At 37.6% G+C, this 21,908-nt stretch overlaps 1 protein-coding gene and 1 pseudogene across 2 annotated transcripts; one reads left to right on the forward strand and one right to left on the reverse strand.

The window, feature by feature from the left end:
- Positions 1–9,187, forward strand: LOC111339167 (uncharacterized). 2 transcript variants are annotated; one of them, XM_088729226.1, is made up of 10 exons: positions 1–128; positions 684–895; positions 1,272–1,578; positions 2,234–2,632; positions 2,761–2,883; positions 2,987–3,112; positions 5,862–6,118; positions 6,511–6,625; positions 6,729–7,051; positions 7,867–9,187. In XM_088729226.1, exons 2-10 carry the CDS (start codon positions 884–886, stop codon positions 8,038–8,040), a joined length of 1,836 nt encoding a protein of 611 aa, XP_088585352.1. In that variant the 5' UTR covers positions 1–128; positions 684–883; the 3' UTR covers positions 8,041–9,187. The 2 variants fall into 2 exon arrangements, with proteins under 2 accessions (XP_088585352.1, XP_088585353.1); XM_088729227.1 differs by having other exon boundaries at positions 2,510–2,632.
- Positions 9,188–18,907: 9,720 nt separating this feature from the next.
- Positions 18,908–20,129, reverse strand: LOC148724411 (uncharacterized; annotated as a pseudogene).
- Between the last annotated feature and the right edge of the window lie 1,779 nt (positions 20,130–21,908).

The raw sequence follows: 21,908 nt of genomic DNA on the forward strand, positions 1-21,908 counted from the left end.
TGTTGAGAAAACATTTCCCAGATATACGAAAGAAAAAATATTTCTCTTTTACTAGAATCGCAAAAAGTTCCTCCAAACGCCAAAAGTTGCTTAAAAGTTTCCGAGCACAATGGGGACAGGCCTTGCAGGTAATAAACAACTTGAAGAAGAATAGAAAGCGAAAAAACCAAGTTTATGTATGAAACAGTTATTTACAAATGTTTAAGAAGGCCTTAACCAGGTGTTTATCATTTTTTATCCATTTCTTCAAATAAAATAGAAATAGAAAGGGGCGTTATTTTCATTACAGTTCACCGAAAAGCAGTAGTTCAAATTGTCGTGCTAAAAATATGATCACGGAAGAAAAATTTGGAGTTCACCAAGCTACAGCCTGGCATCGGTTATTAACTGTTTTCCTCTTTGTATGTTTTTAAACTCAATTTCTCTTTGTTTTAAAACGATAGATGAAGTAATGTGAGAGGAATGCACTAACAAAAACATTTTTACGAGTGCGTCCCAAGAGTAGAAAAAATAAAGGCTAATGAACAAAAATAATGTTTTGTTTTGTCAATAATGATCAGGCCGAGAATTCGAACACGTTGGCGGCGTTTTGGGCTTCTGTCAAACTGTCATTCACCTGGCGTTATCTTTTATAATATAGAATCCCAAAATTATTATTTGAGGCTATTTTCTATTCATTACAGTTTACCAAAAAGCAGTGGCTCAAGCTGTCAGGCTAACATTTCATTAAGGCTAGAGAGAGAATTCAGGTGTAGGTTCAGAGGTTCGTAGTTTTTTTGATTTAAACTATAGCTTCAAAACATTGACCAACAACCACGAGATAGAAACTTACCAGCAGGTGGTGGCTAGCATCAAAACACACTGCAAAAGGCTGAGTGTTTATATGCCTTTAAAGGTAAGGGAACTCACTTGTTGCGAAGTGAGGGTAAAGGGTAGAAACCCGTTTTCATTATGAGCCATAAAAATACTTAAATCTTATGACGATCTCTGCACAACAATCGCTCGAACAAGAGAGAAATGAAGAGAAAAACCACATAAAAGTAGATTCTCTTAATCTATGACACCCTTATTTCGTTATCGGAAATTTTTTGTTAGTTTAGAGTCACTTGCATACAATATTATCAATTTTTCATACAATATAACAGAGATACACGAAGTCTGTGCTAAAGGGCGCTCTGATCTATCTTGCATTTTCTCAAAACCCACTGTATACTTGATATCTTTATAAAAGTATACTGACGCATGAACCAATTATTGTTGTCACAAGAAAGATGCTGTGGCCAAATTTTTGTCTCTTTATCCCGGTTCTTTTCGCGGAATGCGTATCTGCTAATGAACGGTGCAAGGTGGAGATCAACATCCAAGGCATGAGACTTGAAAAGTTCGTCTTCAAAAGGATGTCAGCATCAGCTCCCTATATCTGTGATATCCGATGTGGAGAAGAAATCATCTGCCAAAGCTACAACTACAATAGAAAGAAGGAAATCTGCGAACTAAACAACCGCACCAAAGAGGCGAGGCCTGAAAACTTTCGCTCGGCCCCTGATTGGTTTTATATCAGGCGTTTGAATGGAAGAGGTATGTATTCATCTGATTTAGTAAGATAAACTTATTTGTTCGCACGTTAAATAGTTTCTCGTCTCAGTCAGCAAGCACTTTCACCAGTAACAGCCCTCAAGCGGGAATTTATTTCAAGAAAATAGCAAGCGGGACTAATTTCTATCCTCTAAACACTTTTTTTTTCGCGTTTTACTAAGAGAATATAAGTTAGATTGTTTATATTATCTTGGTTATATTATCTTGGCTATGTATTGTCATGTTGGGCAACTTTGACAGCTGCTTCTTTCTGAAATCCACAGTTTTTAACAACTCCCATGTTTAAGTCAACTGTTGAGTGAGATTTTTTCAGTAAAGTAATCTAACCGCGTTGTTTGAGAGAGATTAAAGTGTGAGAAAAAAAAAACTACTTGAATACGAGAAAACTATAAATATTATTTCCCGGTAATATTTACATATTCTAGAGTATTTTTTTTCTATTGTTCTTGAAAATGTTATAATTACTAATTCACCTTTAGTTATTCGGGGAAGGTAAAATGATATTTTAAAGTGTATGGTCCATCACATCTATGCTCATCCTCTTTAGTTTCTCACCTTTTCCAAGAAAAAAAACTGTTAAGAAATTAACCAGGTAGTTACCTACGGAATTTACTCTTTAGTCTTTTATTCATTGCAGTACCTTTGGGTTCCATTCTCGAATTACCAGCACTATCTTGCCAAGAAATAAAAGCAAGTGAGGGAAAAAATGCCATTAGAAATAAGTACTGGCTGAACCCAACTGATAATGAAAAGACACAGATAATGTATTGTGATATGAACTTAGGAAATGGAGGCAACCCTATTTCGTTCGATTTCAGCCTATTTTCGTCAAATATTATTTCTCAAACGTTCGGATTATTTCTGTTGATTACTAGTTCATCTATTCTTACATTATTTATTAATTTTCTTCGAGATATCGATGAATGCAAGAGTAATATCTCGCTCTGTAGCGTCAATGCAAACTGTTCAAACACTTATGGTTCGTATAAATGCACGTGCAAGGAGGGATACAATGGAACTGGATATGAGTGTAGAGGTACGATTAACTTACTTCGCTTTATGTAAAACTTTCCTATTTGTTCTTTTATTCTCTGCAAGAGAGGTCATTGGTAATGGACAAGGTCTGATGCTTAGGCGTTTCTATATTTTCAAATACTCACCCAGATATCGATGAATGCAGAAATGGCAGCCACCTTTGTGACGCAAATGCCAATTGCATCAACATCAAAGGCTCCTATAACTGTACATGCAAGAAAGGTTTTTTGGGAGACGGTCAGATATGTTCAGGTATGTTTCTTCTGAAAAAAAAAGAGAAAAGAAAAAAGAAAAGAAAACAAAGGCGGCTATAAATAGTCTTTCCACGGCTGAATTATTTGCATTTGTCCTGTAGATATTGACGAATGTGTAAATGACAGCTTCATTTGTGGTGTGAATGCGACCTGTGTAAACACCAATGGCTCTTATGGTTGTACTTGCAAGGAGGAAGAATCAGTTGAAGATGGAGGTTTTTGTTCAGGTGCGTTAAGTATGCTCAGTCAAAGATATTACATTTAGTTACTGTCCAAGTATTATATTCGAAGTAAAAGAAGAACAATCTTGATAACGAAGAGCTTTTCTAGCGACTAGGTGATTCCTATCAGCCTTCAGGGCAACAATAATACTGTGTTGATGTCCAAACCGGAACGGAAGCTTGCCATTGGTATCTGTCCCATGATATACTCTGATATTTCTCACAACGTGGTGAAAACTGTTTTTAGCAAGATGCCCACCCTCTTACTCCCTTCCTTCTCTACTATAGCGGAGACTATAGCGGAGACTATAGCGAACACAGCAAAAAAACTAGCGTTCACCGTACGGAAAACGAAGGTTGAATTCACGGAAAAAGTGGCAATTTATGTTTACCCGTATTTTGCCTACGGAAAATGCAACGTTGTCTGTGAGTTTTCGCATCGGTGAGGTCCACTTTCGCTCCATTGTTCGGTATTTTTCACATCGCGCTACATGCAGGTAAACAATTCATTTTTCGACATTACCCGCTCGGTTAACGCACTACAAACAGCGTGTTTTCCGTTTGTTCATTGTAATTTTTCGAGAGAAAAACAACGTATTCACCAGAGTTAACAGCTGAAAACACGCATTTTCCGGGAAGGTTAATGTGTGTAAATACGGGAAAACATCATGTTTGTCAGAGTTTGCAGTTCGTATAAAGCATAGAAAATGCCGTGTTTTCTTCTGGTCCCAACCATTTTTCGCCCGGTGAACGAAATGTTCGAAAAATTATCTAGTCGAAAGCATGCATTTTCTAACGTTTTTCCGCGATGGTGAGTTCGATAAAATTCGTTAAAACGCATTTCCCGCCGTTTTACCTTTTATTGTTGTTCGGTTAACCTATGGAAAACAACATGTAAATTGCCAATTACCGCCGTTTCGCGCATTCCAAAGTTGTGCTCAGGAAAAATTAACCAGTCAAAAGCATGCATTTTCCGGTACTTTTCTGCAACGGTGAATTTCTGCAAGGGATGCATTTTCTCGCGTTTACCGCCGTTCGCTTAATCGCTGTTAGGCATGAATAGATTGTACTAGTAAATCCAGCAAAAATTGCTTGACAATTCATCCAAAAGTTGCTCTCAAGTTGCTCAAAAATTTAAAAGTTGCCACCCAAATTTGAAAAAGTTGCTTTTGAGTGTTATTCTGTTCCAGATTACTACTCAAAACGTGACGTTGTATGTGTGATTTAACATCATTTGTTGTGATCAATATAATCACAACGTAACCCGTAATAAAAACTGAAGTATTTTCTAAAGACGTCCAGGGTAGTCTTTCACGTGATCCCAAGCGCACGTTGTGTTTCCATTCCATGAGGACGAGGTCGAGCTACCGCTTCTCGTTGTTTGTATTTTAAATAGTCGCTAGAAATTGGGGGTGCGGCTTATTTGCGGAAACATTTGAAAAAGGTATCGAGTTTTTCATTTTCGCGCCTGATCTAATACCTGGTTACTGAGCTTCGAATATTCCGCTTACGTTCATGTTGTAATGCAAAAATCTATGGAAAAACTGTGTTGAATAAAGAAATTTTTGTCAACAAATATCAGAGAAAGATCAATCATATGTCAAAGTTGGTAGAAACGATGTTTATTTTATCAAAGGGCTAAAATTGTGGGTAATAATTTGAAGTATTTTCCGTTGCAATGTTAATAGTAAGTTTACGTTCGATGAAGGTAGCGGAGACTATAGCGGAGGTCACGGTTTAAAGCGAATCTGGATGTCAGAGACTTCTAGTCTCTGTTTAAAATCTTTCCTCTTTGTAGCCAAATTCGTTAAGGAAGTAATTTGAACCCTCGGAGTTTTGCAATTGATATGATACCATAAGCTCTACTGTCCAAAAACAGGTAAGTTGTTCTTCTCGTCAGTGACGTCTGGAATTGGACCCACTGGTAAGCTATTGTCACTAAATATCGTGCGCAGTCTAGGTGACGATGAAGTGCCAGATGGAGTAACATATCAATGAAAATTTGTCAGTCCTTTGGGCGAAGGTATCAAAACTGTCGTAACCAATAATTGTATTGATTAGAAACAAAGAGAGAAAACTAAGGTTCTGAACAGCGATAGATTGCTTCATATGACTTGGTAAAAACTGATGAGAGAAAGCTTAGTTAGGAAAATATTCCAATGAAGACGATTGAATAATTTGCAAATGCAAGAGTTATTACCAGGAATTGTTTGCCTCAAGTCCCTGTGCTCCTTTTTACTGTGGGTATGGTCCAAAACCGATGATTGAACCATGATATCGACCCTTTCTTCAAATCTTCTCATTGAGAAAAAATATATATATTAATGCCGTTGTTGGCGTAACCTGACGCAGTGATTAAATTTCCAATAGACCTGTGCAACGGGCATACAAAGCAAAGTGGAGTTCTTTCTCGCTTTCAATAACTCTTTCCATTGAAATGGACCTAAATAGGGATGTAAATTGTTTGCTTTCCTCTTTAACGGGTAACTCATCGCTGGTTCTTGTTGTGTCCTCCTAATGTATAAATTGGAGGGTTACTCGTCTTGAAGTCGGCATGAACCAAGTTAACACACTAGTCGACCATGCTCTCCTTTGTTCCCATACTTGATGTAAACCTAAACGAAACTTAACTACGCTCACTAAGTCATGTAATACACGACAGTTCTCACAACTTGATTAAGTGCACATTCAAAATCTTACGGTGAAATCACAGAGATGTCTGATGAACTTGTTTTGTTATTTGCAAACCAAATAGGTAAAGAATGCCGATCCATTGTTTTCAAAGAACCCATACGGGACAAGGTCATGAAAGGCCACCTGATCAGGCTTGTAGATGTGCCCCATCAAGGCAGCTGTAATGTGTTGTGTTATTTGGAGCCCAATTGTGTGTCCATAAATTTTGGGCCTTCACAAGGAGGAAACTACATTTGTGAGTTGAACAATGCTTCGGACGAAAGTCAAGGCTCGTCATACCTTCAGAGTAAACAAGATCATACCTATCTCAGTATCGAGGTAAAGTGACTTATTTTTAGACGATGAACAATTTTTCTGGACGATTAGATTGTCAGATTTGTTTTTGAACTCGCCTTGCAATTCGTATGTATGTATTGATTTGAAGTGATGGTGAACAACTTTAAAAAAAGGACAACAAGATAGCCGTGGCTAAAAGGAAGGGACCCATTGTAAATTAATCAAACACTACTCAACCTACCAAATATTTGATACTGCGATTTCCTGGTCGGAAGACTCATAAAGGTATTTAATTCTTGTCTGCACTTACTTTATTAAAAAGCCAGAAGAAGTCATCGTTCCAGAAAAATGAGTTTCTTTTAGTTTACATGATAACCCGAGCAGGTAAACTAACCATGGCTATCTAAGATACTCAGTTATTTTATCTTCAACAGAATCCCTGCAGCAGCAGTCCCTGTTTCAACAATGGCACATGTCAAGCTGGATACACTGAAAAAGGATTTCGCTGTAAATGTCCTTTAGGATTCACTGGTGTAAACTGCAAGAAAGGTAATGAGTAATTATAAACAAAACTGTAAAGTAAAATCAATACTGAATAATAATCATGAAGTATTCAGGTGGATAAAAAATTTACGGTTGCTTTTTAATGCAGCCTGCAGCTTTGACTTTGAAGATGGAATCGGCGCGTGGGAGATGACAGGCAGAGCCTTCATTTACCAGCCAACATTTGGTGATAATCCAAAAGCTCGCAAAAGAGAAAGCGCCCAGCAGCAAGGGGACTGGTGGATAGGGGACTGTGAGAGACGACCCGCAAAGAGCGATCCCGCAGGAAAGCAGCATATAGATGGTTGCGACCCACCCGTGGGAACTCTCACTTCCCCTTGTTTTCGTATCGTCGGCAAGATGATCTCGTTTCTCATCGGTGGGGGATGTAAAGTAAATAAAGTTCGTGCGGAGCTTATTGTCAACAACCAGGTGAGATTATTCACTTTGACTATTATTTGTCCTTTAATTCTTTTAAAACATCTTAGGTAGTTTCATCAAGGTATCAGGAATTTAATTTTGCGAAACCTTGCTGAGCTTCGTGATATCGATAAGGTTCGCTTCGGTTTAAAATGAGATACTCACAGGGAAAAATATATTTAAAAAGTAAAATATAAACATTTTCGACCCTTTGTTATCATCTGGGTAACTGATGATGATCCTGATAACAACCTAGTGTCGAAAACGTTTGGTTTTACTTTTGAAATATTTTTTGACTTAGAAATGGCTTATTTTGAGCTTACTTATGGGAGAGTCCGTGAGATAACCAACTTGGCTTCTGCCACACTCTACTTCACTGTTTTAGTCTTTGGCTTACTTTTCTTGGAAAGGACAGGTTTTTTACCTCTAAGTTTAAAGCGTTGCAAGTAAGTTGATACATGATATAGTCATGTTAGGGCCATCCCTAAATTTTGGAAAGATATTCCAGGCTCAATCAGAAATACCCAATCTTTAAGCAAGTTTAAGAAAGCCATTAAGACTTTTTTTATCTGCAAAAGCTTTTTAATTCTTTGTATGTAATTTTTCTATATGTGTACATCTTCTTAGTGAACCTTTTGATTTTTTAGTTTTTACTATCTATGTAGAGTTGATTTTTTAACACGTAATTGTAATGCGCAATTGAAAATTCTTATATTGATAACTGCAATCATGAGGTCAGTAAATCATTATTCTTATTATTATTGTTAGTTATGTCAGCAAACATCGTAACAAAGGATTCAAAACTGTTTGTTTTTGGTTACGTTCAGGTCGTCAGAAAGGAGACAGGAAACTGTATAGAGACAATGTACCGTAAGAGCTGGGACGTAGAGGAGTTTATTGGTCAATACGCCCAAGTCAGACTTGTAGATGAGAGTTCTGGTAGTTGGAGTCACATCAACTTTGATGACCTTAAAGGAGATATCATTTGTCCTCACTATTAAAAAGAGAAAAACTGAACAGAAAGCGGATTTAAAAACTAACTTATCAAGTCAAGTCACCTTGAAAGTACGGTGAAACAGCTTTTGACGTAGCATAGTATTTTCTTTGTGCTATCGCAGATGGGCACAATCACTGTGTTTTTTTTTTTTTTTCGAAATCCGAATATGAAACAGTTTTATGCACGTGACTGAGAAGGCCTTAATCATATAATACAATCGTTAGGTCGGTTTAATGCGATGATAAGGACAGTCGATTGCTTTAGATGGTAGCAATCGCATCATATTTACTTTTCTTAATATTTGCTTTACAAAATCCATATCTGTAAAAACTCTTAGTAGATTCTGCTCGGGATTATATATTAAAGTCATTTTTGAGTAACTGCTTCCAAAACAGGTTCTAGAATAGTGGAATATTGATGTTTTATTTGACTCTTGCAATGCTTAATCTTTATTTATCATACAGAAGGACTTTAAAATTCATTTAATACATATTATTTAGCTTAACAAACGTACTCGCGCACAGAGATATATCCAACAATTCTCTTTTGATATAAATATCATTTTACTTTGCGGACAAAATAGTTTAGTTTTAACCCTCAAATACCACATTAAACTACCGCCAAATCCAAGGTCGTCTACAGAAAATAAAATGTTTCCAAGGCTTCTTCAACTAGGCAAACACAAACATTTGACTGATTATAAATTCCACAAATTCACTTTCGGTTTTAAAGCAAATCAAGTGATGAGGCCTGAGCTCTTCTCTATAAAATCTTACAGTAACTAGTGAATTGTATTGATGTAAGAGGTTAGCTGTGGCAGGCTGAAGATTTTTTTGCGTAACTGTTGACGTTTGTGTAGAAGTAAGAAGTTTGCAAAAGTTTTTGATAATTCTTCTTTGCTCGAAAAGTCACTTTGAATTGAAAGTTTATATGTTTGCACGAATAAAGGCAGTTGTTCACCTCCAATGAAAAATATTTTTCAGCTTTGTTTATTCTCTTGGTGCTTGATAGAGGGGAGATTAAATAACTTTACTTTGTTTGGAAAATTTTAATGTAGCCTCGTTAATGCTTATAATAAGTGAATGAAGCACTCGATTCGAAAAGCCATAGTGATGGGCTTGCAAAAGGAAGACAGTTGCAATAAATACGAACAAAACATTTTTGCTCAAGTTTCTTTGGTTAACCAGCACAAGCAGGTTGGGAAATAAAAATGTCTATCACCCTTTCTGTGACTCGATCTCCCAGGGGAAATGCCAATTATTATGTGTGTTTATCTGGGTGTAATCAGGCGCTAATACAAAGTAAAGTTTATTATTTCCTCGAAAATGGTCATAATTGTGGGAATTATGACTATTTAGTATAGTGGTACATGAGCAAACGAAAAAGTTTAGAGGTCTGTTGACCATTTTTCCTTGAGCTCAAATTATGTATTTCTTATTTGTGATCTGAATTCCACCTTTTCTTTAAATAGCTCTATATTTAGATTTATACGTGTGCACACCACCTGAATGCAAATTTTTCAAATAAGTCAAAACAAAAGAAAACCGTCAGATTCGTTGATGAGACGAGCTGTTGTTGGGGTCACATCAACTTTGATGACCTTAAAGGAGATATTATTTGTCCTCACGATTTAGACAAGAAAAACAGAACACACAGCGGCTTGGGTAAGCAGCTTACCACCTCAAGTCAGGTTTTCCACAAATAGTTACTTTGAAAGTATGGTTAAACAGCTTTTGACCTTGTATAGTACTCGCTTTGTGTTAGCAAAGATACGCACAATCACTGTGTCAGACTCGTTGATGAATTTTGTTATTGTAGTATGTAATGTAGTATGTAACTGCCTCCCAGTTAGCTCAATGGATAGTTCGCTGGACTGTTGTGCGGGAGGTCGAGGGTTCGAGCCCTGGGAGGACCAACACTCAAGGTCTCAAAACAGACTCGTTGATGAATTTTGTTATTGTAGTATGAGATACAATGTAATATATGAAGTTCATATATTTCGTATTGCGGTATTAGATACATATGATGCACGATCCTCGCACTAGATAGCGCTATTTAAGCAATAGCGAAAATCAGACCTGAAAAAAAAAAAAAAAAAAAATCAGGCCTGTACGGGATTCGAACCAGCTCAATGGATAGAGCGCTGGACTGTTGTGCGGGAGGTCGAGGGTTCGAGCCCCGGCCGGACAAACACTCAAGGTCTCAAAACAGACTCGTTAATGAATATTTTTATTGTAGTATGTTATGTGAAGGTGTAGTCTGATCGTCCGGGTGAGTGTAGTCCTGAAAAGGACTGTTGTCGGTGGTAGTGACTGACGTTTCGACAACCTGTGCGGAAGTCATCATCAGAGTCAAGTGAATGATTGTTGTCAGTAGAATGTTCTTATTCCAGTTCGTGTGAAATGATCGGTTGGTTTTGCCGTGATGTTATTGGCTGTAAGACTCAAGTGACGTAGGTCGGTCGTGATTGGTCAGTTTCGATCTGTCGGTAAAGTTAGGTCGTTCTTTTTCGGTCGTTTGTGATGTTTATGTCGTGAATGAGTCGTTTGTATGGAGCGGGTAGTTGTTGACATCTGTTTAGGGGAGTCTGTGTCAGGTGGATTGATCAAGGTACCACAGATTTAATCTTGCGAAACCATGTTAAACTTCGTAATATCCATTAAGTTCGTCTAGGTTTAAAATGAGATACTTATGGGAAAAATATCTTTAAAAAGTAAAATTTAAACATTTTCGACCCTTGGTCATCATCTGGGTAAGTGATGATGACCCTTATAACGAACAAGTGTCAAAACAATTTGGCTTTACTTTTGAATTATTTTTTGACTTGAAATGGCTTATTTTGAGCTTACTCAAGGAACGTCCGCAATATGACCAACTTGGTGTCTCGCACACTATATTTCACTTGTTTAGTCTTTGATTCCCCCCCCCCCCCAACTTTTCGAAAGAACAGGTTTTTATTCCCCTAAGTTTGAAGCATTGCATGTAAATGAAAGTATGATACGGTCATGTTAGATATGTCAGCAATCGTCGAAACAAAGGTTTAAAAACTGTTTATGTTTGTCGTTACTTTTAGGTCGTCAGAAGTGAGACAGGAAACTGTTGGGAGACAAAGTACCGTAAGAGCTGGGACGTAGAGGAGTTTATTAGTCAATACGCCCAGGTCAGACTCGTAGACAAGAGTGATCGTTCTTGGGGTCACATCAACTTTGATGACCTTAAAGGAGATATCATTTGCCCTCACGATTTTGACGGGAAAAACTGAAGAGATAGGGGGTTTGAAATCTAACTTATCAACTCAAGTCACCTTGAAAGTATGGTGAAGCAGCCTTTTACGCAGTATAGTACTTTCATTGTGCTAGCATAGATAGGCACAATCACAGTGTTTTTGGTCAACAGTAGAATAGTATTATGAAACAACTTTATGCACGTGATTGAGAAGGCAATAATTATACAATACAATCGTTAGATCGCTTTACTACTATGACGAGGATAGTCCATTGTTTTAGATGCTAGCAATCGCATCATATTTACTTTTCTTAATATTTGCATTACAGAATCCATATCTGTAAAAACTCTTCGAACAGTCTGTTCAAGATTAGGTATTGAAGTTATTTGTGAGTAACTGCATCCAAAGCAGGTTCCAAAATAGCGGAATATTAGTGTTTTATTTGACTCTGGCAATGCTTAATCTTCGGTTATTATGCAGAAGCACTTTAGAATTTATTAATACATATTATGTAAGTTAACAAACCCTCTCTCGTAAAGAGTTATCCAATAACTCCCTTTTGATATAAATATCATTTTACGTTGTGGACAAAATAGTTTGGTTTTAATCCTCAAATACCACATGAAAATTTGCAATTTAAATGTTGTTCAGAAATATTTACTCTAAACTTGCGAACACAGTGTCTGGTGTTAGAGAGAAAAAGTTAACTAGAATAGAAAATATCACACTCGAAACAGTTAAGTTTTCTTCTGCCGCGTGTTAGCAAGCATTTTTTCTTGAGCTAGAATTTTGAAATTCTCATATTTGTAATCTGACTTCCAGCTGTTCGTAAAGTAGCTCTATATTTAGGTTTCTACGTGTGCACACCATCTCAATGCGATCATTTAAAATTTTGAAGCTCATTTTCGATCTTTTTAAAGATTTAAAAGCTTTTTTTAAAGTTATCTATTGCCCAATCAGAGGAATTTATAAGCAACCTCCAGACGAGGTCTCGGCGCCAACGAAATGTTCCTCTGGGATACATGGGGGACAGATATTGGGCATCTACCGACGGTGCTCGTAAAATGTTGGAAATATGCTAAATGGAATTCTTAAAAGATTGCCAAAAATTGCTAAAATCCAAAACAAAAATACTGCCCAAAGTCTTAAAGCTGCCACCTAGATTTCTTAGCTTTTTTTTTAATAAAAGTAAATAAAAAGTTTCAATTTTTCGTTCTTCGCAATAATCACTCATATCACTCAAGAAAAATAGCTTGAAACTTAGCTTCGAAGAGTTTCACCTAAATATGGGTTAAATTTAAAAATATTCATAACTTGAATCTAACGGAGCAAAACACAAGCTTCATTAGGCGACTTGCCGCACGAAACGATGTCAAATGACAGATTATGTGCTAAAAAGGTTGATAGACATTCAAGAAGTTTATCTGAATTGAAGTTTTCTATGAAATCGTTGGCTTGTTCGTCCGTGATATGTGCTCTTAGCCTTTATCTAGCGCCAACATTTCTCGGACATAAAAATATCTCTCGATGTTTCTAAAATAGAAGAAAATACTTCTAAACGCCAAAAGTTGCTGAAAAGTTGCATAGCACAATTGGGACGGACCTTGCAGGCGTTAAATTTTACTAATGAACGCGCTAATAAAGGTCATGGGAAAGAAAGAAATCTATTACTGTTCTAAAAATGTGACTCGATATCCCAGAGGAAATGCCAAATATAAGAATATATTATTTCTCAGATAGATAATAATTTCGCGACGTTGCTAGACTCACAAAATTTGCTTAAAAGTTGCCTGCACACTCAGGAAAGGTATTAAATTTTACTAATGAAGACGCCCATAAAGGCCGTGTCGTTCATTGATATCGTTTCCTTGGAAAAACAGATCTCGAACTCCTATTTTGAATGCAGAGTAGTTAAAGCTAATAGTGTTTCGGATTACAAAGGGGGCTTCAGGTGACCTTTTTATGAGCCTGTTAACAGTTTATGATGTCGTGGTATTACATTAACGTCAATCTAAACTGATCACGGGCGAATCATGCAACCAACTAAGAATCATTTAGCTTAAATATTTGGAGGATTGTGGCCAAGACAATGATATTTCCCTGAGAAGTTAAGAAATCCCAGTGGAAGTGTAACAGGGCTGGCAACTTTAGCGTCTACTGTTGAGCGTGTTTATGTAAATTACTCATCATCTTGTCATTAATCAAGGCAGTATTGTCCTACACATTCTAGAAGAATTGTATGAATATGCAAAATTGCAATCATGCTGTTTTAAAGCCATTTCTGCCAACTTCTAAAAGAATAAACAATGACAAAACAAAGTTTTATGCATCACACAGATAATCATAAACTATTTAACGAGGCCTTAACCGAGTGTTCATCATTTTCGCTCTGTCGATTGAAGTATGATCAAGGAAAAGTAATGATAATTTGTAGCAAGAAATACGTTAGAGTTAACTAAGCCTTGGTCAAGGAAATATTTATTAACTGTTCTAAATATCTACATGAATTCTCTTTAAATTGAAACTATAACGCAGTACGTCTGTGAAGAGTGAAGTAACAAAAAATGTTTTCGGATGCGTCTCAAGAGTAGAAAAAAATAAAGCCTCTTGAAAAGAAAAATATTTTTTTTGTTGTCAAAAAGCATAGGGGATATTGAACACCTAGTGGAAAGGCATGATATTTTAAGTTCGCGGGTTTCCGGGCTTCTTACAAATTGTAATTTACCTGGTGTTATCTTTTACAATTCACAATGATGGCTAAATCTAAATCTAAATATCGTTATGTCGGCAAAATCGTTTAGGACATAACGCCAACTCTAAGATAATTATAAGTGAGGCTATACTAAATATACAACACTATTAAAAACCATCGAAAATTATTTAAAACTATTTAAAACTACCGATAAATAAATTGAAGTTAGTTTGCTTTTAAAAATGCGGAGGGATTGGCTGGAAACAATTTCTTTTGGAAGTTTGTTCCTTTCAGTTATTGTCCTGAGGAAAAAAGAAAATCTAAAAATATCTTTATGTCCTTTCGGTACCATAAATTTAAAATCATGGCTTCCTCGGGTTCTCCTTTCTTTATTAGAATTAATCGAAGCTATATTGTATTCATTACAGTTTCCAAAAAAGCAGAGGCTCAAGCTGTCAGTCAAGCCTTTTAGTCTAGATCTCTCAGATCTAAGTAACCAATAAGTTCGCCACTTGTTTTGTCAAACACTAGGTTTGAACTGACTTTCATCTCGTCAAACAAATTTAAAGTACTATGTACCTTTGTACATCAACGTAACTATTGGTCATCTCTTTCAACTCCTCAATAAATTCCTCTTGAAATCCTGCCTTTGGACGAATACAGTTCCTGTAGTATTTGAGGGTTCTTTGACTTGGAAGTACCAGGATGCAGCTTCTCCACAGTTCTTTGTAACATGTTGGAGATTTTGTAGCAAGCGACAAACAATATCGTATTATCATCGCATGGAATCTTACACCGGCAGAGCTGCGACCCATCAACTTTTTTTTGTTGCCGCCACAACAGCTCCATGAATGGTTTTAATTTTTTTGCCTGATTTACTTAGAATGTCAGCCAAGTCCTCATTCAGCTGATGATCTACCTCTGTGCTTGATTTCTTTATTTCAGCCTCCATTTCTACAATATTTCGTTCGAGCTCCGCACACCCAGGCCGTTGCCTCTGTAGAGTGAGTTAAATACGCTGTGGGGCTGTCTGGGTTATTGGATAAAATAAATGGGCAGGCTCATTTAGCTTCTTTTCTTCAGCCTTGTGATTTAGCTCTGACTTGTGTGAGTATTGGTGACAGCTGGAACATTGCGAATCATTATTTTCATACAAGACAGAGCAGTTCTTTGTTCTCCAATATTCTTGATGCGGAAATGAGCTATCACTGTCAGCTAACAATGGATAGACAGGCTTGGGAATCGAGTGATGAACTGTTTTGCTAGATAATTCATAAGGCTCAACACCAGGACAGATTCGCAGGCTATTTATAGACTTGATAAGATCTGAGACAGTTATATTGCAAATTGATCTCAAGTTTGTAGTATATATATATATATATATATATATATATATATATAGTTATATATATATATATATATATAACTGCATATATATATATATATATATATATATATACATATATATATATATATATATATATATATATATATATATATATAGTTATATATATATATATATATATATATAGTTATATATATATATATATATATATATATATATATATATATATATATATATATAACTAACTGCAGACAGTACTGTTTCGGCCTTCTGGGCCTCATCAGTGCAGTGCTAATGCTAGGATGGGGGAGAACCGAGACGGTCACCCCAAACGACCCAACCTTTGTGGTATCGTCTAAGCCATGCCTTTATATCATGGTCTTTTGAAAGTAGCCATCCATATACAGAAATTGAAAACCCAAGGCTGTCATCGATCATTAGCTCAATTTCTGGAAGCATTACTGCTGCTGTTTTCTTTTGAAAAAGCAGTCTATCGCTTAGGTCATTCTCCGTCCATTCCTGCAATGTTTTCAGCGTTTTGACTCTTTTACATACTTCAATAAAGCTTCTATAGCATTTCTTGTTGACTTCAACCTGCGGTTGAAGTCAACAAGAAATGCAGAATACTACTACAGAATACTACTACAGAAAGTTACGAGACCTTGCTGAAAAGAGTTAATTACTTTACTAAACAGGAGGTTGCAGGATATACTCATTTTGATGTTTAAAGTTAAAAAGAAATTAACTATGGACCAAATTGCAGATATTTTTAATATCAATGAGGAGAACACTAAGAGATATAAACTAAGAAATGCTGATTTTGTCTTACCACGGTTTAATACTGTTACTATGAAAGACATTTTCTCAGATTTCTCGGATCACAATTGTGGTCAAAATTAAGCAAGGGGGAGAGAAATATTGAAAATCTGGCATCCTTTAGGACTATGAGACGTAAGAAGGATGTAACATCATTTCTGGAAGGTTGTGGGAAGGAATACCGCTTATGTTTTGCTTAACTTATCTTAGGGCTTAGCTGTAAATGTTATAGAGGAAATGTAAAACCTAGTCTTGTGGTGCCACTGAATGCTTTACTTGAGCGGTGTGCATTTTTTCGCTTTTTTAAAGTTTTAAAGTATTTATTTCACTTCTTTTTTTTAAATGATGTAAAGTAGTTTTAGGATGTCCCCAATTAATGCCATTAATTAGTATATTAGTTTTAGAGTATTTATTAATTTTTTTTAATGATGTAATGTAGTTTTAGGGTCTTCGAAATTAGTGCCTACAGGCACTAGAACGACTAGACACGTTAATAAAGGTTAATATGTATGAATATATGTATGTAAGAAAAATTGTGTAGCTCAAAGTTGCAAAATTATAAAATTGTAAATCTTTTAAACTAAGGGATGAGGGCCGAACTCCAACCGGTGATATCTTATATGTAAAGTGATTAAGAGCTCTGACTTGGGGAAGTCAAACAAACATATTGAACGAGTGTACTGGAGGAGTCGCATTCGAGAATTATTTGTCTACCGAGTGGGCGATGGACTCGGGATTTGCAGTAAGAAGTGATTACTAGCACAACCTCTCCATAAATTAACGTACACATAATCGAGAAAAATTGTAACGCTTTGTTGTTTGCCTCCCGTGTTAGTGCTTTTATTTGCCTCTTGCAACTGTTAATCTTCAGGGCCAGGTTGTTCAAAGCTGAGTTACGATAATCCAGAGTTAGTGTGAAATCTGATCTCAGATCTGAAATCTCCCAAAGAAAATCAGTATAATTCTTTTTGTCTTGAATTTCACGATTGAATGCTCTAATTAAAGGAAGAGAGAGAATTATTCCGAGAAGACTTTTGCACAAAGGAATAAAGAAACCCGGTTAAAATTTAACCTTGGATTGGCGCTAATCGGCATTCGAAAAACTGGGCCCAGTACATCATACAGTGGCGCTTCAACATTTATCAGTACTTATCATTTAGCTTTAAAAACCTTCCCACGCGAAGAGATATTCATTTTTTCATCTTTTTGATATAATATCATTTTACACTGTGGAAATAATAGTTTGGTTTTAACCATCAAAATAGCACATTATAATTTTCATTTTATACGTTCTTCGGGAATGTTTGCATGAACTTGTATGCGCAGAGTGTGTTATGAGTGAGTTAAGGCTCATGAGAATAGAGAATATCACACACGAGACCATAGATATCCTAAACTTAATTTCCTCAGTATTTTTTACCTTTCGGTGTTGTTAGCAATTTCTTTTTTATATCAAGCAGATGATGTAGGTAATCTTTCAAAGTGTACAAAAATTGGGATACGATATAATAGTACCTTAGTGATAAAAAACAGTTTTCACAGAAATCCAAGAGTGTGTCGAGGAAATAAAATGTCCTTATGCTTTACCCCCTTTTCAAAACCACAACTTCTTAAAAATAGTGCTGCATATACTAAAACTTGCTTTACTGGGCCTTAAGACAATCAAAAACTCAAGGTTGGAGTTATTTGGCTATGAAAAAAGGCCCATAGCCGCTTTAATAAAAACTTTTATAATTTCCAACTTAACTTAACTTACACTGGAAAACTTTTGCCTGGCCCAGAAAGGGTGAGGGCCCAAAACACGCCAAGAAGCATGATGATTTCCTAAAATCATGATGCTTGCCCCACCCAAAGGAAATGCAGCTCCACTATAGCCACTAGGAAAGGAGGTAACTAATGATAACATTAAAACTACAGAAAAGGAAGTGTATGTAAATGCCAGTAAAAGACTGCTGCCCTTGCAAGTCAGCCCTTGATGGTACACAACCTTTTGGATGGACTGCCGCCCTTGCTAGTCAGCCCTCTATCCTACAGCAGAATTAAGCCTAAGTATATATACAGAACTCTGAGGCTGATCATAACCACTGCCCTTGCAAGTCGAATGATCAGCCCAGAGTTATGGTACAAGTAACTTCCCCCGCAAGCCACCTGTGTAAATATGAAAATATGAGATGAAATTAAGATGATATGGAAGGAATCCGAATATATTTTTGAAAAGCATTGGACTTCCAACGGCCCAAAGCCCTAATCTGGGTAATGCAATGCTTAAGACATTACAGCCTCTGCAGCATAAGAAGCCGCCCCTATCCGAAAACTGTAACCCTTATATCTAGATGGATCGAGACCACAATATTTAAAGACAATGGAGAGATGCTCGGTAAACTGAGTTCTATTGACAGCGGAACCTTCAGCTAAAAGAAAAAGGGGGACTGGCGTACGCCCTCTAACAGACAAATATTCCAACATCTGATGCACCGGACAAAACTGAATTTGACGGTTAATCACCAAAGAAAAGGGTCGCTGGTTATAGTTTTGCTTAAAATCCAAACAAGTGCTCTTCAGGGCCACAACTTTTTTTATTCTTATCCACCAACTGCACCAGCTGATGAAGCTGTATGGAAGATCTACCCCCCTTGGAGCCGGACAAGGTGATTTCGCCAATCCTCAAGCAGGCAAAAAATTAAAAGGAGTACATTGCACGAAACAGACAAATCTCATAAGGTGAACGACAAAGATGAATAGTGGACTCTAAAAGCCTATGGAGTATAGGCAGAGTGAGTGGCAGCCTACTATCTAAGCGAGAACCAAGTTTACCATAGCCCTTGAGCATCTGAAGGACAAAAAAGACCTTAGTGGAATCCGCAAGCCTTGATAACTTGTGACAGTTGCTTAAGGCAGAGACGTAAGTATGCACAGTGGAAGGAGCATAATGATGGTTATACATATAAGCAATAAAAAGGGCTAAGATGGAAGGGGAAATTGGAAGACTTGTTAAAACACCAGGGAATGTAACATGCAAGAACAAACGAGAAAGCTTCCAGTTGGAGTCGACGAAAGTTGAAGGCTGGATCTCAAAAGCGAAGATATTACAGGTGCCAGTTCTGAGGCTGCAGATGCAGAGGAATATCTGTTGGGCTGTGTTCCATATGGGATGGTGCTAAACGTTGGAAACTCTCGAACTGTAACCAGGAGAGAGAGTCCGCAAGAGTGTCATGCACTCCCCGGACATTTTTTGCTCTGAAAAGGTTGTTATTACGTAAACAAACCAAGACCAGTGCTCGCATAAACAACATCATGGCCTTATCTTTGCATGACTGCTTATTCATAGCATGGACGAGGGCCTCTGTCGGTGCAAAAAAGAATACAGTGGTTTTGCATCTCATGCCCCCAAGGGTGTAAGCCTACCACAACTGGGTAGAATTCCAAAAAAGCAATATTTTTGTGTAACCAATGTGCAGGCAATTTCCCATAGCACCATTTGCTTCCGAAAACTATACCAAAGCCTAAAGTTCCTGCAGCATCTGTATAAAGCTGAAGTTTGTCAGAACTAGACCAAGTGTCTTCAAGAAAGAAAGTTCAGCCATTACAATTGGTCAAAAAGGATTGCCAAAGCGGTAAATCTAATTTAACTCCCTTAGTTAGCCGTATAAAGGGGTATGGAAACCGGATCCCAAGAGTGAAATCAATCAGGAGGCGTAAAAATGCCCTACCTGGTACAACCACAGAACAGGAAAAATTCAGCAAACCCGTCATGGACTGAACTTCCTTTAAAATAACTTTTTTGCGGGTTAGAAAGTTGGAAATAGTGGCAAGACATTTTTCAAGTTTGTTCAGAGGTAGACGGGCCTCAAAAGAAACAGAATCTAGTTCGATGACAGCAAATGAAAGTGTGGTAGCAGGACCACAAGTCTTTTCTGGTGCTATGGGAATGCCAAGGTATGAGCAAAAGGTCAATAAATAACTGCAACTGGCCCTGGCATAGCTTTTGGGAAGGGGAAATGATAAGAAAATCATCAAGCAAATGAATTATGTGGACAATTTTCAATTTCCACTGGGCAATCCATTTCACAGCAGAACTCAGGGTCTCAAAGGTTTTACAGCTACTAGACCATCCCATTGGCATGCAACGGTCGTATTAATGTAAACCCTTCCAACGGATACCACCGGATGCCAAGGCATGAGCAAAGGTCAAATGCGTTGCAGCGGCTGATCTTTGTACGATGGTATCAGCCATACTGGATGATGAGACTAGAGGCAAGCCTGGCAACTGATGGGATGGACCAACAGTGGACTGAATAACCGAAGAACTGATAACAGCTGTGGGCACAGGAGCAGCTGAGGTTGGCAGGGCGTCGGGAACCACTAAAGGTGACCCTGTTAAACTGTCAGGAGCAGGACAACTGATGCCTTGACTCGCACTGGTCGAAGTAACGGAAGTATGGTGGATTGGATCTGGAGAAGAAAGACGTTTTGTCACTTCATTAACCACTCTGGCCACCAACTGATCCATAATCCCCGGTGTAAGAGATGGCACCTGTGATTCAGAGGAGGGACAGCTTACCGTGGAGGATGGTTTTGTTGTTATTGGTGAACCACTTGCTGAAGAGGGTGGCAGCATCTCCATTAGTGAACTGGGCCTTGTAGAGGAGGGTCGTGAAGTAACCGGTAGACCACCGGCTGCGTGGGAAGGTCCTGAAGTGCGCTTCGCTCTCTTACGTGCAGGTTCACTTATGGAGGCCGCTTGAACTGCCCATGGTGAGTGGTTACGTGAACAAATTGCGCGCTTTTGAGGCATAGCAGAGCTGAAATTAAAAGGAGAAACGATAGACCACTGAAGATTCTAACAGGTCAATTGAAAACAATTTAGGCAAAAACAACAACCCAAATTGAGTCTCCCAAATATCCGGGCAGGGACGTAACTAAAAGGAGAGCCTCGCAGGGAGTTTAATGTACTAATTATTAACAATGAATTGAAGGACGAATCCCTGAATATATTGTAGAGAAATACCACGAGACAGTGGACGAATCCAAAATAAGCATAATTAAAATGAGACCAGGAGAGCCTATCAGACACAAAGGTCGACGCGATAACTCCCGTTGATACCTGACATAGAAACAGAGGACAAACCCACAATGCAACAAGGGAGGAATCCCAAATGAAAATGGTAGGTAAAATCTACCACTAAAAAGTAGACACATCCACCAATAAAAAACTATGGACGAATCCATAGAAAAACATGATGTACGAAAATATCATGAGATGGTGGACAAATCCACATGGTAGGAGATAGCCTCAGAAAAGAAACTGGACCAATCCATAGCAACAAAAAATAACTTCCAGCCACAACTTAAGGTAAGGACGAATCCCCTTTAATCAAACATCAAAATTAATCAACAATGCCCATGACAGGAAGAAAAAAGTAAAAAGAAATCTACAACCGATGGAGCTGAGGTGTTAAAATTTAAAGCATGCCTAAAGCTTTTCAGATGGCGTCCCTATAACTGCAATTTAAAATATATTGCCCGGCAGGATTAAGCTGAACACCATCTGCTAGGTAGAAATTCTTAGTAGGATGAGAAAAAGGCTTGTGAAGCCAACAAAAAGGATTAGGCATAGAATCTAATACGACGCCGAGATACTTCCTAAGAATATCTGCACACCGAGCAAAAGTCGCTGCTTCAGCGTGTGAAGCGCCACTTGGAATAACATGACACACGCCGGCGACCCGCACCGAATAATTATCTATAAGCTGGCGAACTGAGCTTTCGATTTGGTAACCGACCACCTCGGGA

This window comes from Stylophora pistillata, chromosome 8 (assembly GCF_964205215.1).
Source record: "Stylophora pistillata chromosome 8, jaStyPist1.2, whole genome shotgun sequence".
Taxonomy (NCBI): Eukaryota; Metazoa; Cnidaria; class Anthozoa; order Scleractinia; family Pocilloporidae; genus Stylophora; species Stylophora pistillata.